The sequence below is a fragment of the Aricia agestis genome, chromosome 17, assembly GCF_905147365.1.
Source record: "Aricia agestis chromosome 17, ilAriAges1.1, whole genome shotgun sequence".
In the NCBI taxonomy this organism is placed as follows: Eukaryota; Metazoa; Arthropoda; class Insecta; order Lepidoptera; family Lycaenidae; genus Aricia; species Aricia agestis.
The window spans coordinates 10,240,884-10,268,188 of record NC_056422.1 but is presented as its reverse complement, the minus strand read 5'-3'; the positions used below and the strand labels follow the sequence as shown (position 1 = coordinate 10,268,188).

The window sequence follows — 27,305 nt, the reverse complement described above, 5'->3', positions numbered from 1 at the left end:
AGTTTTAAGTGGTGTGTGAGTTGCGTGACTTTGAAGACTGTTTCGATATTTTCTATTATAAGGTAAATAGAAGGTACGTAAATATTTAATTCATTGGTTATCTCAAAACAAAAGCCGTTTTTTATGTACATGGTTAACTTTAAATACAAATAAAGTTAAGACTTTTCTTGTTAATACATAATATGCGTAATTTAAAGTCGTACCGTACTCAATTTTCAAATATAATTTTACTAAAAAACAGTAAAAAATGCAAAACAATCTTAAAAAAGTTGATATTTCACAGCGGATTTAAGATCGCTAGTTTGACGTTAAAGTAATCTTGCTCATCTGTAAAACGGTGTTAAAATGGAGCTCATGGTACGCTGAGAGCGAATGATATTGGGACATGACGTCACAAAACGTCTTGACGGAACAATCATAAAGTAATCTTACTTTTAAGAGGTGATGGTACGAAATCATAAAGTAAGATTAAAATAATACTGCTATAAGAGGTTGTAGTAGGCCTCCAGTTCTTAGTCACATATTATAATATATCCACCTTCCTGCAACTTCAAATAACAATTTCATTACGTGTACTTCATATTTTGTTTTGTAAGTTTTCGAAGTGACAACAAAGGTGGACGCGCCGCTTCGCGCACTATATTTTTTAGAAAGTGGCATCCGGCACCGCTTCCGCGTTGGATGTAGGCTCGAGCACACAGTGCTGTTTTCGGATGAGCTCAAACGGGTTATGTAAAGCTAAGTCAGGTTGGAACCTTATCTTGGCCGTAAATGTGGCGCTAAAGCCGTTAAAAGGTAGTGATTTAGAGCACTCATATCTTATTCAGTTTGAATGATGTTAGCTATAAAACATTTACTTAAGTGCTACTTAAAATAATTGAAATTAACTATTTAAACGTCAATGTCTTAATTCGAATCTTGTCTAGTTTATACCATGTGTATTTTAATGCCGGGTTGCTTTTTGTACCTACTTGTAGTTTTACCTTCACTAGCATTTATTATCTATGTCATCTTAGCCAGTTTCTAAGCTAAACAACTGTTTTTTTTTTATGAAATAAGGGGGCAAACGAGCAAACGGGTCACCTGATGGAAAGCAACTACCGTCGCCCATGGACACTCGCAACATCAGAAGAGCTGCAGGTGCGTTGCCAGCCTTTTAAGAGGGTATACGCTCTCTTCTTAAAGGTTTGCAGGTCGTATAGGTCCGGAAATACTGCTGGTGACAGTTCGTTCCAGAGTTTTACAGTGCGCGGCAGAAATTTACGCGAGAAACGCACGGTGGAAGACTGCCACTCATCAAGGTGATGAGGATGGTATATTTTTCGCTTGGGACGATGGCGAAAAGTTGCAGGTGGTATGATTCCGAACAATTCCTCAGAGCACTCCCCGTGATACAACCGATAGAGGATGCAGAGTGAAGCTACATCTCGGCGTAATTCCAGGGGGTCCAAGCTGTTATATGAAACACTATGGCAGTCAACAATTCGAGCAGCCCTTCGTTGGATACGATCCAGAGGGAGCAGTTGGTATTTTGGCGCCCCTGCCCAGAGATGAGAACAATATTCCATATATGTGGCCGAACCTGCGCCTTGTAGAGTTGTAGGCGTTGGTACGGACTGAAGTACTGTCTCGCTCTGTTCAGAACACCAAGCTTCTTCGAGGCTAACTTGGCCTTACCCTCTAGATGATATCGAAACTGGACTTCGCTTGATATGTTTACGCCAAGTATTTCAATGTTATGGGAGATGGATATGTTTAGTGCAGGGGTTCCCAAATTGTGCGCCGCAGTGCCCTGGTGCGCCGTGGTAAGGCAAGAGGGGCGCCGTGATCCTCAATCATTATCCGAAACCACAAATGTTATAAGATAAAATTATAAAATGAATTAGACAAAGCAGGCAGATGATTAAATATTTGTATATTATGATTTACCTGCTTATTTTTATTTATTTAGGAAAACTTACAGCTAGAATAACAAGTAGTTTTAAAATAACACAGGAAGGCCAATTACAAGTTTTCACACACAACCTTAACCTAACTATAATCATTAAAGTTGTTTATTTATGTATCTTTTTCTAATATCTACATAGCTACTTCACTTTAGTAGGGCGCCGCGCCGTGACAAAATATTGAGACGAGCTGAAAAAGATTGGGAACCCCTGGTTGTTTAGCTTAGGCCTTAAAAGGTAGCTAAGATGACATCAAAGTTCACCTTTATTATGTTAAAACCATTAATAAGGACAATGATTAAGATTAAACGATTAAAAATTAAAATCTGTGAAACCCCAACTTCAATCTAACACTGATGTAGTAAACAATTTGTAAAACGAAGTATCAATGCCCACCTTAAGGAACAAAAAGCATGACCAATAGTATAAACTTATGAATTGCGAATCAGCGAATCGAAAGATCTCATAATAGTTTGTAAGATAATACCACAATGTCATTAGTGGAGGCCGGTTGTGAAAAAATATAGGTATTGCATTTAGAAAGCAGGTTCTTGCGACTGGTTGGATTTACATAAGTTGAACGAGTCGGCGCTACCGTGTACAGATTATACGTTTACCGTTTTATTTATATATAAATTCATCTTTTACATACTTCAACATAATATAAAGTCTGAATATTATGTCATTGATGCAGAACTACGCTATCCTTTACCTAGCTGCCCAAAACGAAGTGACAGATGTGTGCCCAACTCATCTTAAAGAAATTGAGCACTGTCTCCTTAAACCTTCTTGATTATAGAAAGAGAAATCGCTAGAAAAATATAGAAGATTCTACCATCCTCCATCCATTCTACCATCAGCAATCTTGTATGTTAGAAATTAGAATGTACACACATGCAAAAAACAATATGTATTTGGATCAGTCCATACAATACGGAAATAAAAATTTTCTTCCTTATTACTTCGTCAATAAAAATATGGGGCGAAGAGGTAATTAAAAACTTGCTCTACATTAATCAATTGTTAATATTAAATATCGATATTAACATTTGTATGTTTCATTCATGCAATATTCATACTATTAAGTAGGTATACAGGTTTTTGTATAACGAAGAATAGGCAATAAGACTTTATTGTCAATCAGTATCGGAAGTTGGAACACGTGTTCTGGCTTGTAAGAACTTAAAATCATCATTTTTTTTTATGAGACCTATTGACTCTATAAAATTTTATTTAACTCTTATAGTATAATTTATTGGTTTCGACTTTGTTGCAAAGTCGTTATTAATTAATAATTATGATCATAATACTATATTATGCTTATTACTTTTGAACAATTGGGTCTAAAGGCATTTTATTTTAACGGTGTAAAGCCCAATCTCCGGATTATTGACAGTACTTTATCTATTTAACAGCCTTGTTGATTGGTTAATGTTTTGACGTTGGCCAATCAAAAGCGTGAATATAAAGACCTGTCAAAAAACTTCTAAAACCTGACATAATATGACGGCAGTTTGCAAGGCGCCAATAGATTTAACACTTTTACCCCTAAAGGCCCAAATAACTATTCTACGAAGCCTTGAACGGCAGCTTAATAAGCAGACCTTCCTCTCCTACCATTCATTTGCGAAAAAGATCCAAATTCGCAAATGACTTTTTCAGGTCATCTAACGTTGTATTTTGTTCGTGACAAATATCTTTGGATAAGTTTTACTGATTAGCCAAGTAAACATCGAGTGTTTGCAGAAGCAAAATATTATGTTAAAGTTTACCCGGATCTTTCGGTTGATTTAAACTCTAAAATCCGTGATATACGTGTTAGTTAGGACTTGCAGCGCCATAGCTTGCTTGCCATAGCTCATGGCACTATATAAAACCTAGACAGTTCTTGATTTTATGTTGAGGTTCCCTGAATAAAAAAAATCTGCAAGTTTAGCAGGAACATAAAATGTTCCAGCTAAAATTATGATGCTTAATTATTTTGCTGTTCATTATTGCACCTTTTCTGGAAGTTACTTAATTTTTTTATTTTACTACAAGTCTTCGGCATCGCAGCTTTTACTTGGCAAGCTCTACCTTAAGACTAGTTTAACTGTACAAGTGTACACTGCAGAAAATTTGCGCTGCGTCCACAGATTATGAGTTCATTTACATAATCACAGAACTAGGTGTTAAGATTTAACATAAACAGTTCAATTCGGTATTCAAACTATGTCCCACACACTGGTTCCCAGGCATGTCGTTAAAATTATTCGCAAATGATTTAAAAGGTCGATATGCCGAATCAGATAAGCGACATTAACGGACTGATCAATTATAGCTCATATCGCGAAATCTCGGCCAACCTCCGCTCCAACACGGATGCTGCTAGCGACTGTGACTAAGTAAATTTAGCTTAGTTCAAATAAAATAACTGGTTTAGCATTAAGATTGGAAAAGTGAAACGGGCATGCCCTCTGTCAGTTAGATCCGTGTTTTGGTATTTGAAAGTCTATTTTAAAATTCCGCGCGAATTCTAACGGAATATCCGCTAGAGTTATCCGTTTTAGATTTGAAGATTTGTTGAAGGTTCTGAAACGCTTGTGGTCTCCATGATTTTAAATGAATGGGAACTTTCTTGTTACTTCATAATTTTGAATTCGTATTATCAATATCAGATACCATTTGCATTATACACATTTTCAGGTATCTAGTATTCAGGACTAACCTTCGACGATAATAATAGTGTTATTTCATAGTGGTCTTTTTGGAGCTTTCCGTTTTTGGCTGTAAATAAGGTGCCTCGTCACATCAGTACCTGCTAACATGTAAATTACGTTTTTTTGTTACCGATATTAAAATTGATTTGAATAAATTATTGACACATAAAGTCAATTAACTTTGCACTAATTTCTCGAACATAATCGTATTATAAATTGATATTTTATTATTGTTCAGGTTTTCAGTATAAATTCGACTTAATATTTTGATTCCAAAAGTCTCAGTGCACGGACACACCTTGCGATTGTTCAATAGAAATCATTATGACCTCAAATTCCTTATTTCTTCCAAACAGTTAGGAATGCATTTTTAGGTAAGTAATAGTTTTATCACGTTATTTTCATTAGCACTAGTAAAACTATCAAGTTATCGCCCAATCGGAACAGTTTAACAGTATGATCGAAGTCACCGGGTCCGCAAGCGTTAATATCACGATAATGATTAATAGATATTATAGCAATAATGTCGTCGGAATGTTATTTTACCAATTTTTATATGCAATGAGATATAACCGGTATTGCGCGTAAAGGTCAATGATCATCCGTAGATCCGCTTCGATGACCTCATGACCCTGTCCTGGCGGCGCCCGCGCTACAGCGGTTATTGATTGCTGAACAAATATTAGGCCCTCGACGGAGGAGCTACTTTCATTGAGAATTGAGTGGTATCCTGGGCTATATTCGTTTTGTTGTCGTCTTTGTTTGTGGAGGGAAGGCAAGAGAGCCTGGCTCTGATTTGGAGGGAAACTCCCTGATAATTGATGCATAAAAAGCAAAAATAGAAATTGGCTAGTTCCAAAAATGAAAAAGGAATGGAAAACGTAGATAGGAAATAGGAATAAAGTATTAAAACAAACAACTACGTGGGAGAGCCATGCTTCGGCACGAATGGGCCGGCTCGACCGGAGAAATACCACGTTCTCACAGAAAACCGGCGTGAAACAGCGCTTGCGCTGTGTTTCGCCGAGTGAGTGAGTTTACCGGAGGCCCAATCCCCTACCCTATTCCCTTCCCTACTATCCCCTATTCCCTTCCCTACCCTCCCCTATTACCCTATTCCCTCTTAAAAGGCCGGCAACGCACTTGTGGCTCTACTGATGCTGCGAGTGTCCATGGGCGACGGAAGTTGCTTTCCATCAGGTGACCTTATTTCATAAAAAAAAAAAAACTACTGGAGAAGAGTGGCTCGAGAAGTCAGAGAAGTAGCCTTTTCAAAAAGGCTCACTGAAATTCAGGTATTTTTTATAAAACTCCCAAATACTTACACAGATAGTATCTTAGTAAGCAATAAAATTTAAAAAATAAATGTCTTATAATTTTTACGCTTTAGTTTGACATCGCGTGAAGGAGGTCGAGGTCTGAATTCTGAGTGGGTTAGGTTTGGGAAAGGCCTCTCTAAACGGATAGGTCCGGGTAGAAACCATCGCCCCAATTTCCTCTCGCTCATAAACTAGCTCTATTGGGTTGGCGATTTCGTTCACAGATGAACTCTCTTGTGGGTCGATATTTATTGACTTGTTATCATACAATTTTACTTTATAAATGCAATATTTTTTTAATTAAATTAAATACGTTAATTTTTTTAATTTAATTTGATAGGTATGTAATTGTATGTTAATTTGTTTTAAATACCACATCCGCGTACTCGTAAAAGTCAACATTAGCTTCAGCTAATTGATCCAATAAATCAATCGGATTAGTCAACCAAAGCGCAATTCTTCTTTAGCCCGGCCGCACATTGTCCGAAATTTCTGATCAGAAACAGTTGAACGTCCGTGCTGTCTCTTACATTTTGTACTGAGCCGAGTGAGCTCGAACTCGCCGGAAGGATATTTCGGATAGTGTGCGGGGTGGCGGTCCGGCGAAATTCAACTCTTTCTGATCAGAATTCGGACAATGTGCGGCCGGCCTTATTAATGGCGGCCTCAATGCGTTGCCAATGTCAGAGCCTCTAAAGAGCAAAGAGGATTTTTGATATTTTATTTGCAGCTAGGAGGCGGATTCGACACCCACAAAACTTCTCCTTGTGGACTCGTGTTTCCACTGTCAATTAGAATTTTGATAAACTTTCTTACCTGTCACCAGGCGGAGCTATGTAGCAATAGAGTACTTCTTCTTCTTTAATTATGGCCGCTGCCTCAGTTAGTTGCCAATGTCAGAGTGGCTATGAAAATAAAGTATTTTGTCTTAGAATAGATACAGCCCGACAAGGCTTTTTATGAACGTGGGTGACATTGACGGGAGCTCTGCTGGTAAAGGAGAACTGTCAAACAGATGTCAAAAAATGACGTTAAGTTCCTTTTGTCGCCACGTTCATAAAGCCTTGTCGAACAGTATCATATTATGTTATGAACAAAAAAAAAACTCAAATTTACCGCCAACCGAACCAAATTCAAATGATTGTTCTAATTGACAGGTTTTTTTTTCAGAAATATGTGGAGTCATCGCTTGGCTGGGCCGGGGAGCGGGGTGAGGACTCGAGCTACGACTCGGAGTGCGACGAGGAGGGCAGCCACCGCACCGCCTCCCGCACCCCCTCTGACACCCTCGCCGCGGAGTTCGCGGAGTACGTCACACTCACACCACAGCTCAATCAGGTAGGACTTAACTTTTTCTGTTAGCCATAACTTCCAAGAAAACTTTCCTAATAAAAAAATACTCGGGGACTGCTGCGGTTAAGCTAGTGCATTTTTTATCAACATATAGTAATTATAATTCGCATACGTCTAGGCGCACGCACACAAACACTGTGCCGATTGCTGAAGTCTGCTGAACTGAAACGACTTAGCACCGCTGTGCTGGTCCGAGTGGGGGTTGTTAGGTTTGTAATTTGTTGCATACGAATTACAATTATACGAAATTTCTTGATTCAGTCGCCGCGCTCAAAGCCCGCGAATCGCGAAACTATGCAATACCTTTTTTTAAGTCAGTGCTATCAGCTATGGCCTATGACTTTTAAGGCCCCACTCACCTCTGTGAGTGCGGCCTAATAATGATTGTACCTACTTTGATTTCATGGGGATTCGGGAAGAGACTCATGAATCCAATGATATTCTATGTTACTAACGTAACTAGATTGGAAGTTTACGGTAGCAACGCGTTGCCACTTCGAAGATGCCTGCAGGCATATCTCACATACATAATGACATAACGAATATATGACTTGACATTGTCTTTTGAACAAAAAAGTGGTTACGCATTTCTGAGAATCTTTTGTAAGACATTGCTACTCTAGTATTTTAGAAACTCATTGCATGAATCAGAGAAGTTCATACATTTTCTGTCGAATAAAAATTATTCATAAAACGTCTTCGAGTTCTGCCATAGTACTGTGATTTGAGGAAATCACACGTCTCATTGAAAAACCGCTTTAATAATAAAAGTTATAAAACGAAATTATTATTAGGTACCTACATCAAATAGCGTAACAACTTCTATACATGACAATTTGAAAGAAATCGTAATTTCAAAGTAGGAAAAGACATGATTGATGTATCTAGCCTTTGCTGCTTCTCGAGTAGCGAAATCTACTCGGTTTCTAAAAGATTTAGCGACAAAACACTCACAAAGTGGGTGTGAATTGAGGAAAAAGATCCGATATATAAACAACTGAGTTAAATATAGTCAATGAAAAATTTTGGTTATAAATTATAAGTTATATTAATATAACCAAAATTTTGCATTGACTAATAATAATATATTCTATATAGACTAATACTAATAATATATTACAAACAATATTTACTGTATGAAATATATAATCGCAGTTAGAAATAGTAATGTCAGAGGTCGTTACTTGCGTCAAAGAGTAGAAATCGCGCGATTATTTATGATACAATTATTAATTATTATCAAAATGGTTATATTCGCTACTGTGGCAACTTGTAGAACATCTAAACTTCTTGTGGTCCAGCGTATTAAGAGAACTTTCATAAAAAATAGAAAGTTATGTAAAAATCTAACCTAGATAAACTGTAAGCTAGCATGAGATAGTAATAAGTCTAATAACTAATAGATTTTATTTTTAGACGAACGTTGATGAATAATGTATAATTTTCGACATTGGCTACGATCCCAGCCCAGCTCGAAGGACCAAAGAACGGAAATGACGCTCGAAGGACCAAAGGAAATTTATTTATTTACAGTTAATAAGGGTGACCTCAATTGCATTAATTAACCAAAATAACATAAACGCTTTGTTCTGCCTGCTCTCTTTAAGCTTAAACAGTACTAAATTGATCTGTTGACGTTTAGAATGGATTATTTGGTGCCGGGAAAGTACATAGGATAGTTTTCATTTTTTAAATTTGCTTCACAACGAAGTCGCGAGCAAATAAAATAATATTATCATATTTTATGCTAATTATGAGTATAGCCTAGATGACTTGGGAATTGGGCTTCGTAAACGTATTCTACGTATAAATGTCAAGTGTGACTTGACATTTATACGTAGAATACGTAGAGGAAAGTGTCGAAATTGTCACGGGCCACGGTAACATTAATGAAGCATGCATGTCAAGTTTACAATTACGTAAATGTATTCGGTAATACGTCTACACCTCGGAATTTTTGTAAAGTAAACCTTTGGTCGTTGGCTTAACGGTTCTCTCAGAGGTAAATTAACTCTGAATGGTTGGAGGAGTGAGGCCTCAGGAGTTCAGAACGCTGATTAGTCAAAAATTAGGGGTTAACAGATAGACAATAGATTTATTAAAATGTGTTGTCGCTAAAGGCGTCATTAATGTATATGTAGTTTCAAATGTAAGTATAGCTATTGAAACACCAAAAATATAAATTATTTAAAACTGGAATAATAGGATCTTTTAATGATTAAGAGAAATTCATAATTCGGACACTTCTGATTGCTGTTAATTAAGAATTCAAATTGGTGTTAAAATTTTGATTTGAGCTCACTTGACACAGATAATAAACTGAAAGATATTTTATTGAATGAGAGGCATAAATCATTATGAAAATTATATTCAGAAAACAACAAATACGTAGAATTTTATTTTTGTAAGACATACCTACCCATATTAAGTATATATATATATATATATATATATATATATATATATATATATATATATATATATATATATATATATATATATATATATATATATATATATTTATAAGCATGGGCGTACCCAGGTTCTGGGCCAGGGGGGGGGGCAAATTACCCAGGTTCTGGTGCCAGGGGGGGGCAAATCACCCAGGTTCTGGGCCAGGGGGGGGCAAATCAGATTTTTCATAAGCTAGGTGTTTATAAAGAATAAAAAATTAATAATTTTTAGTTGTAAAAATATTGTATTGCAAACAAATGACAAAAATTCGTTCTTCATTTTTTATTTTTATAGATAAAAGTACTAGATAATATACTTAGTAGGGACGTCAACATGATCCAGGGGGGGGGCAGCCCCCCCCCTGCCCCCTCGGTACGCCCATGTATATAAGCACAAAACAATTGAAACAATCGAAAATATGATCCACAGCCACGAAAACACTTTAAATGTGACGTCGTATTTATGAATAATTTATAAAAATTTAGATCCGGATTCGTAATGAGTGGTTCGTTGGCGTCAGCGGGTCTATATTATATAATTGTACACTAGCTATTTGACCGAGCTTTGCTCGGTATTCGATAAAACACGAATTAAATGACATTTTCTAAAAATGATTCCTAGCTAGATCGATTTTTCGCCCCCGAAACCCCCTATATACTAAATTTCATGAAAATCGTTGGAGCCGATTCCGAGATTAAAGATATAAGATAATGACCAGACACCCAGTCTCACTATAACTATTAACTATATACGTATACTTTCGTCATGCGCATGCGCATACGTCACTTTAGAAATTCTATAACGCGCTAATTTCATTCCTACAATGCCATGTATTTCATGTATCTGTTGAAGTACGATTGCAATCCATGCTATTTTCCATTTATTATAATATTAATTGTATAAGCGAAAGTTTGTCGGTCTGTCTTTAGTCTTTACTTATTCACTCGTAACTGTAACGCAGGTTTGATGTTTGGATCAAGTTGTGGGTAACAACTAGTGTAAATCTTTTTATACGTGGGAGAGCCATGCTTCGGCACGAATGGGCCGGCTCGACCGGATAAATACCACGTTCTCACAGAAAAGCGGCGTGAAACAGCCCTTGCGCTGTGTTTCGCCGAGTGAGTGAGTTTACCGGAGGCCCAATCCCCTAACCCCTACCCTATTCCCTTCCCTACCCTCCCCTATTACCCTATTCCCTCTTAAAAGGCCGGCGACGCACCTGCAGCTCTTCTGATGCTGCGAGTGTCCATGGGCGACGGAAGTTGCTTTCCATCAGGTGACCCGTTTGCTCGTTTGCCCGCTTATTTCATTAAAAAAAAAAAAAAAAACGTAAAATCTAGCCTGCTTTTTTTCTTTATTGTTATTATATTATGTTATTTTTCTGTAAGTATAATATTTTATAATGGTAGTGTTTTCTGTCACTTAAAATGAATAAAATGATTCTTATTCTTGTATTTAGACTGTTATACTAAATCAGCCTTTCCCAAAGTGGGCGTTGAAGGCTAAGTGTGATTTGTATTTTGAAATTTCATTTCATCTGCATTGCATGATGCATTTTAAATTAAATGCGTCTATTCACTCACATTATTTTTAATTTTTGGCTTGCAACTTTTGGAGGCGACTTCTTACTTAGAATATAATTAGATATTTGTTTAAACAAAAATCCCGGATTTCCGGTATTGGACAAAAAAAAATAAAGTAAAAATATGGTTTGAAACGACTATAATATACTAAGTAACATTTTGAATTTATTTTTATGAAATTTGCAAAAGGGGTTAAGTACCTAATTTAAATAAGGATAAGAAAGTAGGTGAAAGAAAAGGGGGCGCTTAAACTAATTTGTTCTCAAAGGGGGCATTAAACAGTAAACTAAATCGACAGCATTCAGCAGTTAAAGAGCTTTAAGTTATAAAATCTTATGTTATGGCGCCCATAACACGCTACAGTTATTATTTGTTAAAGGTTGAATTGAATCTTACTTTAAAACTCCATAATTAACTCAACCACTTTGTATTTGCAGGCCAAGATAGAGTTTGCAGTCAAACTGGGGTATTCAGAGAGACTAGCGCGGACCGCCTTACAGAGACTGGGTCCGGACCCGCCACAGAATGAACTGCTGGCCGAGCTGATCAAGTTGGCTGCGAAGAGACCCCCTAGAGCACCTTCCCCGCAGCAGCATGTGGAGCCCGAGCTGCCCACAGACCGAGCACCGTTACGGCATATAGTCATTGATGGCAGCAATGTTGCTATGAGGTTGGTTTTAACTTTTTTTCCGTTTGAAACAGTCATGTTCTGGAGATTGATGGATTGATTCCAAAGACACTTTCTGTACATTACACCAAAAATAAAACGTTAAAGGCAGTATTGTTAGGAAAAGTTTGTAGAAACTTTGCAGTTTTTCTGGAAAACTGCAAAGTTTCTACAAAGATCCCGTTAAACTAAAGTAAAATCTTAATATCAATTTGCGATTACAGCTGATTAGAAAGCAAATTATAAAATTTTAACTTTCATTTATTTTCAGTCATGGCAACAAGCAAACGTTCTCGTGCAGAGGTATCGAGATATGCGTCGACTGGTTCCGCGCTCGAGGACACAAGGACATCATAGTGTTTATTCCAAAATGGCGGAAGGAAGCCACGAGGCCGGATAACCCAGTAGCTGACCGAGACGTATTAGAACGGCTGGAGCGAGACAGAATACTCGTGTACACACCGAGTAGATTGTTTGGCGGGAAAAGACTAATATGCTACGACGACAGATACATACTCCGCCTAGCGGCAGACACAGATGGCATCGTCGTGTCTAACGACAACTACAGAGACCTCGTCACGGAGAATCCCGAGTTCCGGAAAGTCGTCGAAGAACGCCTCCTCATGTACTCCTTCGTAAACGACAGGTTCATGCCCCCCGATGACCCACTTGGACGATCCGGGCCTACTTTGGACGCGTTTCTTCGAGCTCCTCCCTCAAAAACCGACCCTCCGCCCGCCTGCCCGTACGGCCGCAAGTGCACGTACGGCAACAAGTGTAAATTCCACCACCCGGAGCGCGCGGGCAGACCGCACAAGTCCGTAGCCGAGAAGCTGTCTGAGCGCGCAGCGAGAAAGGCCCATCTGCACACCCTCAGCTTACCGCCCGGGGGACGACCGACAGATAACAAGAAGCCGCTAGCCCGAGCGCACTCAGCCACACCCCGACTCGCCGATCCGACGCTAACCACGCACTTCGACCGAGCGCAGGTCCACCCTAATCCAGGGCCGTCCCAAATCCCCCCGGATCCGAACCCGCATCGGAAACTCGCTCGGCAACTGACTTTGAACCCGGCGTGCGATCCGCGCCTGCACGCGGCGGCCGCTCGGGTGTCGTCGGCCCCGGTCGGCGCTGCGGCCGCTTTGAACCCGAATCCAGGGATGCCCATCTCCCCGTGCGCGTCCGACAGTGCTCTCCAGCACTGGGAAGCGAGACACCGCATGCACTTCCATTTAACCGGCATCTTCCCCGAGGCTCAAGTCACCGAGGCCATGATGAAATACCCGGACGAAACAGACGCTCAAAAGATGTGTGCGATCATACTGGACCGCTACAGACCTAGCGAGGCGCCGCTGAATCGTCCGCCGCATTGATTCCAGCAGTTATTTAGTCAGAACTTGACTTGATCTGTAAAGTGATGGCGTGATCTGCGAATTATGCTCGGTTTCTCGCAGAAATCGAGGTATTATATTCCCATGGTCAAGGAGGGGAAAACGCACACGGGCTGGTCTTTGTGATCCAATGTTCATCAAACATTTTCTGATGCAAACTACGAGTATATTGGACGCTGAGATGAACTTAACACTATTATAGTAATGCTAATAATTTTGTTGTTTCTCAGGATACTGGTAGTTTTGACGCAACTTGGCTAAGTCATTGATGACGTGGTAACAGATTAGAAAAATAGTTTCGACGACTCTTCTAGGCCGTAATTTATTATTAGAGGAAATCATGAATATTCCTAACCACTAGAGTTCTTTACATTCTCTAGAGCTAGACTACTTAAAAAAAAATTAGTTCCTCGAGTTTTAAATATCAGGCTGGTCATTCATACATGTTCCAATGTCCACTTCTAAGAAGTGCGACATTGATAATTTTGTAATTATAACGACTTAGATTTAAGGATGTACAAAATGTAATCATTATTGTAAGTTGATTATTATTTAACACTCATATTTTTTGTTCCTTTATCAACTTATATTTTTTATATTGTCTTATGCTGGCACTTCACATGGCTATTTGTATTTGCTATTGGCTATTTGTTTGACGTATACACAAACATGAAAATAAAGGCAAATACGGCCTTTCACATGTGGTCGTCAAATACCAAACTTTTACTTGATTTTGTTTACTTGCCTATTTGACTCTTTTGATGTGCGTCAAAAACCGACAAAGGTTACATGTATTTGGTATTGGTCATATTTGTCAAATAGGCAAAAAAGGCCAATACTTTGTCAAACATACATTGTTTGGCGAATACATCAAATACGCAAATACAAATAGCCATGTGAAGTGCCAGCTTAAGATATTGTATGAAACCCTTAAAAAACGTAACAGATTGTAAAAACACAAGTTGTAAAATTTGGTATTTTTATTTGTAACAGTTTTAGACTTAGTGGAAAATAATTACCATCAATTGAACATAATGTTAAATCTAGTTTAGTGTTTCAAATAGTTGAATCTCTTTCACATAACATCATCAAAAAGTCATCATTCAAAAGGAATTGATTTTCCAAACTTAGTTTATTTACATTTTGGATACAATATATTTTTGACATAGTGCCAATTTTGGGACCATAAAAGTAATATGGTCAAAATTATCTTATTTACTTTAGGCTTCCTAAAAATATTTGAACAGACAGAATTTTGTATCTCCTTCACACTTTCGGTATTTATTATGTATCTAGTTAATTTTTTGCTAAGATTAGTATTATATTTGGTGCGGATATTAATTGAGTTAACATCGAACATGTTAGTTATAAGTTATGCTCGTTCAGATTATTATATAATCTGAAGTAGAATTAGTTGCAGTTCGTATATCAGCTAGAAGAATGCCTTTTGTATACTACGAATTTTAGTCTTAATCTATTAGCAATAACATCATTGTGATGGTTTCTTCTTGGTACTATGTACCAAGTAAAATGTTGTTTATATTGTAATAGTTTATTTTTAATTTTTTAACATCAATGTTATATGGCTAAGACATCAATTCGAACAAGTATTTATTTAGAATTATTTACGAATAATTAATTACAACATCACTTAAAATTTGGCATTGTGTTCTTTGCCGTATGACAGTTCATAAAAATATAATTTAATGTATTGAATATAAGAATTGTAATGACAAATATTGTTTTGTATTGTAAAAGTTAAAGAATCCATCAGCATAAATTACAAATCTTGTTTTACGAAAGCCTATGTGACAAATACTTTATTCTGAAGTTTTGTTGGCTGCTTAGTCGGTAAAACTTGCCCTCAATCAATGATTGTCATGCAATTTAGTGTGTTTATGATGATAGGCCAGAGGTTACGACATAGTCATTAAATTAGTCATAAAATATAATATTCTTGTTTGATTTTTATTAAATTGAACTATTAAAAACTTTAAATGCAATGCATCCAATGAAATTGTAAGATAAATTTTATCTACATTAATACTGTACTTTATTTAATATTTTTGTAAATAGAGTACAGCATTTTAAGTTAATTTTAAAAGTTTAATTTTGCCGTTTCACTGATGTGGATGGTAAAGTTTGTATTATACAATAAACCGTCTTGCTAATGACTTTTGGCAATTTCAGTTTTTCTATACGAGTCTATGTAGAAAATCAATGAAATTGCCAAAAGTCATTAAGATCATGGTTGTACGCTGCAATTGCATCTAACCCCTTAGCTTATAATTTACTAACAAACTGAATTTTATGAGCTATAAAAATTCCAATAATGTATTAGCAATAGATTATAATAATATAATAAAGATATTATTCAGAAAATTATTGTTTGTTTTCTTTCTCTGTAAATGGGTAATTATTTATTTCAGTTAATTAATGCATTTTTTAAATATATCTATCTAATAATAGTAATAAATTATACTACTTAATTTAATAATAATACATGAAATTAAAATACCTGTTTTTTAGTCATTATTTAATTTTCTCTTATTTGGATTATTTGATATCCTTTTTAATAACATTCCCATATATTTCTTCCTATCCAACTTTTCATTTCCATCATCTTTGTTTGAGAACTGAATATATTGCTGTCCGGCAAACTCTGCAACACTAACTTTATTACTCGGTATAAACATTCTGGATTTCTTACTTGTCCTATATAAGTAGGAAAATGTTGGAACAGTTTCTAATGTCTCAACCTCCATTTCGTCATTATTATTTTCTTTTTCCTCTTTTATTTCTTTCTTTACATCTGGTACACTTTTGGGTTGCTTTTTTGAGAATAATTCCATGGTTTTGTTTATGATTTCATCCAAAGGTGTCTGAACACCAAGGCAAGTTGTAGGTATACCAAAGTTTTGAGCACATGCTGTTCTCAGACCTTGAAGACAGAGGACTGGAATGTTCAACTGTAAGCAATGACTAATGACAGGCTGAACTATTGTTCTAGGATTAACAGATGCTTCAATTAACAATGCGGAGCATTCCTTTTTTTCTATTAATTGTCTACATTCCGAAATTCCGAAAGTAAGTCCTGATACTCTCCTAAAATAAAAATAAAAACATGGGAAGGTTTCAATTAAAACAAGAAAAATAATTGAAAAAGTAATTAGACAGAGACTTACTCAATGGGCGGTTGTTTCGGCCTTTTATCTTTAGGTATTAGTTTCAACTCTTTCCATGGCAATTTCTTGAATTCTGGTATGTGCACAGAGTGTTTTTTCAACAGGGAAGTTATTTGAGTAGTTTCTTCTTCATCTGCTAGTGGCCTATATCCAAAGAAGTACTTGTTAACATTAAGGTACCATGTTAATTATAGTAATGACTATAATCTAATTTTATTTAAATACATACTAACCAAAATACTGGGTCCGGACGACATATAACATTTTTGATCGTTTTCTTAATTTTTCCTTTGCTTATACTAGGTTTCTTTTGTTTTAATTTTTGCGCTTCCATTCTGTAATCTGTGATGATATTCAATATTACACTTTTAAAATGTAATTCAATTAAATGTAATAAAACTCAAATATGCTTTAAAAGTTTTAGGTTATGTTTTTATTTAGAATTCAGATTTCAGATCGTTCTCCTCCTTTTTTATGCACAGAATATGTCAAAATGTCAAAAGATTAGACTAGGTTTTTTGCCATATTTTTTTTTGTAAATATAAGTAGGCAAAAGTATCAACAAATACAAATTACAATGCGCCTTTAGGGGGATATTAGATTATCATATATATTGGATCCGAGATCATTGAGTCAATGATATTGGATAATGTAATATAGACATAATATGATTCATTTCATTTGCTGAGAGATTGGATCCGAAATAGGTGTTGCCAGTTATTTAATATAAAAAAGAGTTTTTAATTTCTTGTTCGTTAACACTAGAAAAACCAAGAGCGGTCAAATGACCCACCGTATGTTTTTACATTTTTTTGTGTCTTACTATCTTGCTTTTGCATTTTATTGATCATGTAATTATTTATAAATGAAACTAAATTAAACTATAGAAAAAATATTCAATAAAATTATTTAAAAAAGCATTTTATAGACCTGCTACTGATATAATGACATTATAATGACTCCACAAGATTTATTCGTTTTGTTCCTGTATTTGAGCAAAAAACACCGTTTTTTTCAGATTTTATATTTTCTAATTTTAGCAATAGAATGGTAAAGTTACTCTTATGTATTCAAGTAAGTTGTAGAAGCCAAGAACATCTTGATGAAAATACCCTATTGGATGACAAAACTATTATTTTTTCGTGTCGTATTTTTGGTCACAATATAAAAATCTTTTCTCACTAAAGCTAAAAAAGTACAAAAAATATGCTTTAGAAATGAAATACATACATTAGCATAAATATAACAATTTTTATCATATTATCATAGAACTACAATTCGCAACCTTTAGTTTGTTATTTTCTTCGTTTGTGTAGGTAAAACAAAAAATAAAATTAACTCAGCATAAATATTTTATTGAAATTCTAACTACTTATAAACCCTGGCTGTGTTAGGTCAACTCAGGCAACAATACTATGAAAATTGACAGAGATATTTGTGGTAACGTTGATAATTTTCAAAAAACAGGGTTTCATTAGGCAAAAAACTTGAATTAAGTTACAATATCAAAACAGGCAAGGCAAAAAAAATTATTTGTGCACATACTATATTTGTAAATATATTACCATTATTTTTACATATAAAAATGTAAAATTTTAGACCATTTATGTAAATAAAAGTATTTATCCCACTTTTTCCTACGAGTCATTGACAAATCTATTTCAGTCGAGTTTTTTTATAAATTTTAAATCAAATTTCAAATACAATACACAAACAAAACATAATAATAATAAAAAATTTGAAAGAAAAATAAAACTTGCGAGAAAAACCCAATTTCTCGCAACGGTAACAAAAATATGGCAAATTAAAAACGAAAATGCGGTCATTTGACCGCTCCGGTCTTTCTAGTGTTAATATGTTTCAAATAATGTAATGTAATTATTTTTCTAAATAAATACTTGGATAATCTTGCTGAAATAACAAAAAACAAGCCATATTAAAAATGACGATGTCTTTTGACAAATCGAATTCTCTGAGATCTAGTAACCCTGACGTCAGCGTTAGCGTTGTCTTACTCATAGACTTAACTTAATATATACGTCTTACTCATAGACTTAATATATACTGTCGTAGGTTTATGGTCTTACTTGTTGGTAGCATTTGCATATATACTAGTAATTTGTGGCATATGCTTAGAATACTTCTCACGAAACCGAAGTCACCACATGTTTCCATATAAATTTTGAGGAGTTCCCTCGATTACTTATGCATCCTTCATCAGATCACCACTTTTGTGAATATAATACCAAATTGAGATGATACCCTATATACCAAAAGAAAAATTTTGAAAATCGGTAACAAACGGCGGAGTAATCGTTGAACATAAGAAAACGAACATAACACCTCCCCCATTTTGAAAGTCGGTTAAAAATTCTGATGTATAAGCTATATTATTGTAAAGTTTAATTAAAATCCGTTCAGTAGTTTTTGCGTGAAAGAGTAACAAACATCCATACATCCACACATCCATACATCCAAACAAACTTTCGCCTTTATAATATTAGTAAGATATTAGTAGGATAACTTGTTGACCTTGAACTTAGACAAGACTAATATATAGCCTATAGGTACACTTCTCATTACTCTCTAATGCCCGGCTACCCCAGGACTTCAGTATCATAGCTCATTCCTGTGATAGAGACAACTGTAATTTAAATACTATAATGAAATTGATTTTTAAATGTACTTGATAAAGTTGTATAGTTTTACAAAACTATACAACTTTATCATTTATGTTATGTAGAATTTGATGGATTCTACTTGAAACCTTAAAATCTTATGGTACAGCTAATTTAATGCATGATAACAACTTTAATGGAATCGTATTATTTAAAGATAAATATTGTACTTATTTACTGCATGAAATATTTGACTACTGTCTTTAGTTATTTTAATATTTATTTTGTTACTATTTGCAAGCGGTTATACTGTACTTACTCTTTGTGTGGTTACTACAAATTGAGATACCTTGAGCTGTAAACAAAGGCAGCTGTGAGTTGTGACACAGTTCATAGTTCATACTAGTACTTACCACAGTGTAAATAGACTGTGCTAGTACGCCTGCCAATGTTTTCCTTATCAGTGTACTTTGTATAAATCTATACTAATATTATAAATGCGAAAGTATCTCTGTCTGTCTGTCTGTCTGTCTGTCTGTCTGTCTGTCTGTCTGTCTGTCTGTCTGTCTGTCTGTCTCGCTTTCACGCCAAAACTACTGAACCGATTGCAATGAAATTTTGTACACAGTTATTCTAGAGTCTGAGAAAGGACATAGGCTACATTTTGATGTGGGAAAATATCTTATTTCCATGAAAATATCGATGAAAATTTATTCGCATTGCGCAGGCCAGCGCTCATCCCGGGGGTCCTGGGTTCGAGTCCCGCAGGCGGAACAAGTTTTCAATGTTCCTGGGTCTTGGATGTGTATTAAAATAATATTTCAAAAATCTTAAATATATTTTATGTATAATATTATAAAAAATCCAGAAATATATCGATGCAATTTAGTTCTAATACGATTCAACAGATGGCGTTTTATTTTATTTTAGTTCTAATACGATTCAACAGATGGCGTTTTATTTTTTACTTAAATATATTTTATGTATCTTTACTTCTATACTAATCCATACTAATATTATAAATGCGAAAGTATCTCTGTCTGTCTGTCTGTCTCACTTTCACGCCAAAAACTAATATTATAAATGCGAAAGTATCTCTGTCTGTCTGTCTGTCTGTCTGTCTCGCTTTCACGCCAAAACTACTGAACCGATTGCAATGAAATTTTGTACACAGTTATTCTAGAGTCTGAGAAAGGACATAGGCTACATTTTGATGTGGGAAAATATCTTATTTCCATGAAAATATCGATGAAAATTACTTCGCATTGCGCGTGGCCAGCGCTCATCCCGGGGGTCCTGGGTTCGAGTCCCGCAGGCGGAACAAAAAGTTTTCAATGTTCCTGGGTCTTGGATGTGTATTAAAATAATATTTCAAAAATCTTAAATATATTTTATGTATAATATTATAAAAAATCCAGAAATATATCGACGCGATGCAATGAACATTTTAGTTCTAATACGATACGATTCAAAAGATGGCGCTTTTTTTTTTACTTCGTTGGAACATAGAACTAATCATACTTATTAGTTATTATGTTTTTGTTTATAGTTTTTAATACGTTAGAATATTATGTTTAATAATATTATCACTTGCTATAATAATAATCAATCTATCTTATCTTATAGAACTCCTACTGCATTTCTAAGGAGTTCGAGTGTGTTGTGTTGGCCTATATTCCATCCAGAAAAAATATCAATGCAATCAACATTTTAATTCTAATATATGAAAACAGATGGCGCTTTATTTTTTACTTCATTATTATAACAGAACTAATCATACCTACTTTATTATATATTATTGTTTTTATTCATAACTAGCTGTTGCCCGCGACTTCGTCCGCGTGGACTTTAGTTTATAGCGCGCGGTGTCAACAAAATGTGTGTCAAATTTAAAAACTTTTTAAAACCCTGGTAAGTGGTACCCCTCTTAGGGCCGCGCTACACCGGAATGGCAGCGCTGAAAGTGCTCGCCTCGCCGCTGCCATTCCGGTGTAGCGCGGCCCTTAATTAATCAAAATACCCAAAAACAGCTGTGCAGTGTGCACATAATCTGTACTAATATTATGAATGCGAAAGTATCTCTGTCTGTCTGTCTGTCTGTCAGTCTCGCTTTCACGCCAAACGCCAAAACTACCGAACCGATTGTAATGAAATTTTGTATACTGATAGTCTAAAGCCTGAGAAAGGACATAGGCTACTTTTTTACTGGAAAAAAGGGTTGTAAGGGTCGTAAATTTGTTCAAAAAATTCATAATAGATGGCGCCGTGCGTCTTCTACATCGCGCTGACGCTTGCTCAAAAGTCTTTCTATAAGAGGTGGTATCATCTTACATTTAAGTCTCGATTTTTTTCGATTGTTATATCTATTCTACGGTATTAAATAACTCAGTACTTTATCTGTGCAGGCAGTGACGTAACCTTAAGACCAAATTTCACCAACGACTGTTAAAGTTAATGCTCGAATTAGTATCACGTTAGCTGTTTTGTTTTTCATATGAATGAAAGAGAAGACAGGATATTTTAACAAGCTGTTAACACTAACAGACGTTGGTGAAATTGGGGCTAAACCTATCAATGATAAATAGTTTATGGGTAAAGTTGTGTAATTGGGGGGCTAAATAAGCTTTAAAATTTGGCATAATATATAAAGTTTAACATACAAAAATGAAGTACTTATTGTTTGCACACTGCACAGCTGTATTGATTTAAGGGGTACCAGGGTTTTTTTATAAAAGCTTTTGACACCAATTTTGTTGACATCGCGCGCTATAAACTGAAGTCCACGCGGACGAAGTCGCGGGCAACAGCTAGTACATAATAAATGTCCCTCTCATTATGAAAAATTGTAACGAAATTGTATAATAAAAATTGATTTAGGTATTTATTTATTATAGTACTCGGCAATTGTCGCAAATACTGGATTATAGTATATTTTGCAACAATCCCTACTTCAATATTCGTTTCAATTATTAACTTTAATAACATTTCTTTAATTTACAGAAAGTACCTGAGTAACCTAAATTACAAAAATTAAGTAGGTACTTACTTACCTACTCGCAAATTGGAGAACAATTGCCGAAGGTAACAATGAAATTAGAGAGAGATAGAGCATTTTTTGTTTAGAGCTTCTCGCTCTTTCTGTTTAGTATCCAGGACTATGGTGGGGTAAAGATTGCGCCCAGGTAAAGCGATAATATTTTTGCTAAGGTCACCAGTTACAATCAGAACGTCATTTGAGTTAAACGTGAGTTATCTTATATCTAAGCCTTAGTTAGCTAAACGAGTCGTGTTAACGCTAAGTATATCTATAAGAATATAAGTGTATTTTTATATAAAGTGTTATATTGGGTGTTATATTTTGAGTTAAATAGTTTATAGTAATATCTTAATTTATTTTCAAAGAAAATGGCTGATTTCAGGGTAAATAATATTTTAATTTTATTATCTTTTAAATATAAAAAAAATATATATATATTGTACCACAAACAAATTATAACACAAGTATTGTGCAAAGGTGACTTTTTTGGCAAGTACCGTAACTAATCTTTATCCTCTTCCTAGGAGCTACACCATCACGAAATTAGCGCCATTCGCAGAAAGCGTGGTAGACCATCAGGCCATAACAGACTGCCGTTGGGTTTGGTAAGCATTTTTTTTAATTAGGTACCAATCATTATAATTATTATATTTTTTTATATTTTTAAAGGAAAGTGTGGTTTAATCAAATAATGTTTAGGAGCAGCGCCGAGCCCAAAACGCTCAATACGAACGGGAAAGAAGAGAAGAAGAAAGAGCTGGTTTTGCTGAACTAGCTGAAGCTCTTTCTGGTGATCCTTCTGTGAGTAAATCATTATCAGATTAGCCTAACAACCATTGGTTCTAATGTTAGACTATTTTATAGTCTTGAGCTATTGCTATAGTCGTTAATAGCAAAAGGGGCCAAGGTGGCGCCGCCAACATCTTACGCACCTTACAAACTCCACTATATTCATTAAGATGGGAAAAGAGAGAGAGGGTTTACTTATATTGTTTTTTTTTTATTGGCAGTGGTCAAAAATTCAAATACTTGGTGAGGCGATAGACTACATTCAACATGCAGTCAATGTTAAAGCAAGAAGACGGACAGTCAAAGACTTAAGGCGCCAAAATGAAATTTTAGAAGAGCAGAGTAAGCAATCCGATTATATCATTAAGAATATTACATTCCTAAATAATTTGGCTAGGTAAGTAATTGAAAAAACATTGCGATATTTTTTTCCTAAAGGACTAAACTGATTTGCGAAATGGCTCACAATATTGATTTACCTAATATTTAGAAAAAATATTTTTTTATTAATTTTAACCTTTTATTTTCCAGTTAAAATGTTAGAAGAACAGTTGGAAAAAAGCTGATGACGTGAGTCGGTAACTTTGTTGCCAATAAAGGGGATTAGCGACATTTCTCCATCGTAAGTATCTATTGTTCTCACTTCTCAGTAAGGATAATTAATATTTGAAACATTTTTAAGATTTTTTTCATAAGTTTGGGGCATTCCATTTATGAATAATTTTATTAATTTCTATGAAGTAAGAACTATTTACCTACCTGTGCCTATATTATAGCTTTGAATATTTTTATAACGAGTGGATCGAATACTTCATGTAGGCATTTTCAAGATGGTGAAATCTTTGAGTATTAATAATTGTTGTCTATAATTTATTTTCATTTTGAATTATAAATTTTAATTTTTCTTAACTCTCTATAGGTTTTGGGGCTCGACGTAAGACAGCACGGAGATTCTGGTGATTTTAATAATGAAATTACAAAATAAACGATTATATTTCCTCATAATATTGTATTTAAATTAAATAATTTCTTAATTTCTTGTACACAAATAAATTACTAATTAATCAATTCAAACGAGTACTTTTTACACCTCTGCCTAGTGCCTACTAATCCGATCAATAAAAAAATATAAAAAATGCATTCTGTATTCAAAAACTTAAATTTAAATAAAGAATTTACGTTCCCTGCTGGAAGATGCCTAGCGGTGACAGCACGAGGTCTGTATTGGTGCTAGCGATGATCGCTCGCATGAGCATCATGTCATCTGGAGTGAACCTCCATCCACTCAGCTGACCCAGGCTTTGGAGTTTTGGACAGCAGTCCATGAGCAGTTCCACGGTATCTCGGCTCAACCGAGGTGCGTTGGGAAACCAGATACCTTCTAAATTCTCGAATCTGTACCGACGGAGCATCCTGAAAACAGCAAAAATATTATATAATATTTGAGTGTAAACTGTAAAGTCATAAGGTACCTAAAAACAAAAATCTCGAAGATGATTAAAAAAACCGAATATTGGTAACTGGTAAAACAATGGAATGGAATGGAATGCTTTAGGTGCTTAAATAAACAATCTGCTCCTTAAGAGGACTAAACAGCCCCTTTAACAACTATTATGAATAAAACAATGGTCATTGATAACAATAATTAGGGTACCAACTACCAGTAAGTCTTACTACCTGAGTTAGGTCCAATCCCGAAGTTTTTGCATTAATTTTGATTATGTACGCATATTTAATATGTAATAATAATAATAATAATAATAATATCTATGGACGCCACGTCAGTCTGGCCCCATGCTAAGTACCTGAAGGACTTGTGTTACAGGTACCAGACAACGGAAATATTATATTTAATTTCTACAGTTTTATTATATGTATAGATACTTTTATACTATACATATGTATATTTAAGATTTTTATTATATGATACACATATTTAATACACATCCATGACCCAGGAACTTTTTGAAAACTTTTTGTTACGTCGGCGGTATTCGAACCCGCGACCCCCAGCTTGAGCTACCAACAGCCTACCAACTGAGGTCGTTTGTACGCTGTCGTGTACAAACCTACTAACGCAGTACGCAGTGCTCAGAAAATAATACAAAAGGCAATTTTATTTGAACTAGGTACTGCATTCAGACCTAACAAATGCGTCGCATATTATAAACACCATTTTATCTACTTTGCGTTTCAGTTCTATTATTAAACCTATGGGCTTTGTGTCAAGCGTAACAAAGAAATTAGTTATAAAACTGTAAACTGAACGTAACAAATGAAGAATTATTTTGATCAGAGTAAGGATTAACATTGCTACATCTAACAAATGTTCTAAATATACTTTTTTGTATTATTTTTTTGGCTGTTTGAACTAACGCCGCGATCTACGAAAACCGGGGTGCAAAAGCATAGATCTATCAATATTTTTCGCGGTTCGCGGCGTCTACTGCATATAATATGATACATCCCTAGCTATAATAAGATAGTCAAACATAAACTTACCGTGCCATATCCTGGTCGTCCAATTTCACTTCGTCTCCTATAATGATCTTCTTGAGTTTTGGACTTCCAGTCATCAGATACCTTAGACAGGAAGCGGATAGGTTTCCTTGAATAATTTCGATATGCTCTAACTTATTAAACGGAATTTCTTCCTCGTGCGTCGCAGTTTGTATCTGATAGAACTCCAGGCTCTCCAAATTTTGACACGTCTCTGCGATCCTGGTAAAGTTGAAGGAACCCTGAGACCCGGAGAGCATAAGCGTCACTATCTTATAACCTATTTTGTCCAGCAGCTGGTGGAGTTCGTGACACTGGAATTTGTTCAGCTTAATCTTATTTATGGTACCTAAATCTTTCACTAACTGGAGCACACCCTGGTCGGGTTCCTCCAAGTAAATCGTCTCCATCATTGGACATAATGCTACTATCGCCTTCATCGTCCTCATATTCGTCCCAATATCGTGAACATACTGGAGCTTCGTCTTAAAATTAGGCGGGCAGTCGTTATTGTACACGGAGTATAACGCTTTCCCGACGAACGAGTAGCTGCCCAGGTTGGTTAGATTCGGTAGTTTTCTTATAAGTAGTGCTACGTCCGTATGATCTATGTTCTCCTCGCCATACATTCCTATATTAACAACGGAGAGACTCTGCGCTAGTTGCGGGTTGCCGGACAGCATGGCATCTATTCCGATCTCCGTGATATCGGTTTCGCCGGATACGTCCAGCAGTTTTAGGACGCTGTTGTGTTCGCCTATAAACTTCAGCACTTCATCGTTGGCCATATACGGTATATTCAACGCTGTTAAATGCTTTAGGTTCTTGATTATCTGATACATTAGCGATAACTGCTCGTCCTTAACCCATACTCCTTTGAGGTTGAGTGCAGTCAAATGTCGGCCCTGTTGTTCGATGACTTCAAGGACTTTTCTATAATAAGGACAAGGGAACATTCCTGTCGTCAAATTCTTTACGTTTTCTTTGAGGAGCAAACGCATCGTATAGTATCTTATTGAGGGATCCAAGTAATCTGCATTGAGGATCAAATTCATGAGATCTTGGAATATGTCACTGGTCGCTCCCATGTTCTCGTAGTAAGAGGACACCATAGCGAAAGATAGTGCCACATCTTCTTCGGAAGTGACTTGGGACAGCGTATGAATGAGCTGCCTAGCGACTAAAGACAAGGTTATCTCTTGAAGCGGAGGTACTGGACACTTTGGGGACATTTTCACTACACTAATAGACTTATCTTGTAAAACATCACTGAAACACTGCTCGAGCGGCGAAAGAAATGTAAATGTGTAGAATTTAGTGCACGTATCTTGGCAGAGCGCCAACTTTCGTTTATTATTCAAACACTCGCGTCATATTAATAGAAGTTTTATTTTTAAAATGTTTACACCTTACGCATTCAATGGGACTATTGTATGACATGGAATTTATGTGGTGGATCTTAAGAGCTTTTTTATAATGATTTAATTTCTTTAAAATATAACCGTTGCGATGTTATTGTGTAAATATAATATAATGATATATTTTTTAAAAGGATTTTGATATACAAATTATGTACATTAGTGGTAAATAATTCATAGAAATACAAAGGAATAATTTTAAATATTTTCTATATTGTTAAAATAATTAAGGCGCAGACAGCTGCCAATTTGACATCTTTGTGCAGTTTTCTAGACGTATGTATTTCATTGATTGCCACAAAAAAAATATATGTGATTTTTGATTATATTTGGAAAAGCTTGTCCGA

General features: G+C 35.5%; 3 protein-coding genes and 1 long non-coding RNA gene across 5 annotated transcripts in view; 2 read left to right on the top strand and 2 right to left on the bottom strand.

Moving 5' to 3' along the window:
* Positions 1-14,169, top strand: part of LOC121735303 (probable ribonuclease ZC3H12B) — a 47,473-nt gene extending 33,304 nt beyond the window's left edge. For both annotated transcript variants that reach the window (XM_042126083.1, XM_042126084.1), the window contains exons 2-4: positions 7,135-7,302; positions 11,792-12,024; positions 12,293-14,169. In XM_042126083.1, the coding sequence (XP_041982017.1) occupies positions 7,135-7,302; positions 11,792-12,024; positions 12,293-13,394 (1,503 nt within the window). In that variant the 3' untranslated portion in view covers positions 13,395-14,169. The remainder of the gene's footprint in view (positions 1-7,134; positions 7,303-11,791; positions 12,025-12,292) is intronic.
* Positions 14,170-15,936: 1,767 nt separating this feature from the next.
* On the bottom strand, positions 15,937-17,038 carry LOC121735308. The gene is made up of 3 exons (XM_042126091.1): positions 16,831-17,038; positions 16,598-16,741; positions 15,937-16,517 (listed from the first exon to the last, which is right to left on the bottom strand). Exons 1-3 carry the CDS (start codon positions 16,929-16,931, stop codon positions 15,938-15,940), a joined length of 825 nt encoding a protein of 274 aa, XP_041982025.1. The 5' UTR covers positions 16,932-17,038; the 3' UTR covers position 15,937.
* Positions 17,039-22,774: 5,736 nt separating this feature from the next.
* Positions 22,775-23,295, top strand: LOC121735432. Its single transcript, XR_006036850.1, has 3 exons — positions 22,775-22,857; positions 22,952-23,053; positions 23,263-23,295. It is a non-coding gene; the product is annotated as an uncharacterized LOC121735432 (long non-coding RNA).
* Positions 23,296-24,035: 740 nt separating this feature from the next.
* Positions 24,036-26,856, bottom strand: LOC121735431. The gene is made up of 2 exons (XM_042126267.1): positions 25,544-26,856; positions 24,036-24,454 (listed from the first exon to the last, which is right to left on the bottom strand). The coding sequence occupies exons 1-2, from the start codon at positions 26,770-26,772 to the stop codon at positions 24,217-24,219; spliced, it is 1,467 nt and encodes a 488-aa protein (XP_041982201.1). The 5' UTR covers positions 26,773-26,856; the 3' UTR covers positions 24,036-24,216.
* Between the last annotated feature and the right edge of the window lie 449 nt (positions 26,857-27,305).

Coding starts and splice junctions, on each gene's coding strand:
- LOC121735308 (XM_042126091.1), bottom strand. CDS start 16,931: ATGGAAGCGCAAAAATTAAAACAAAAGAAACCTAGTATAAGCAAAGGA. Junction 16,742..16,830: donor CGTCCGGACCCAGTATTTTG/GTTAGTATGTAT, acceptor CTTTGGATATAG/GCCACTAGCAGATGAAGAAG. Junction 16,518..16,597: donor CCGAAACAACCGCCCATTGA/GTAAGTCTCTGT, acceptor TTTTTATTTTAG/GAGAGTATCAGGACTTACTT.
- LOC121735431 (XM_042126267.1), bottom strand. CDS start 26,772: ATGTCCCCAAAGTGTCCAGTACCTCCGCTTCAAGAGATAACCTTGTCT. Junction 24,455..25,543: donor GACGACCAGGATATGGCACG/GTAAGTTTATGT, acceptor TGCTGTTTTCAG/GATGCTCCGTCGGTACAGAT.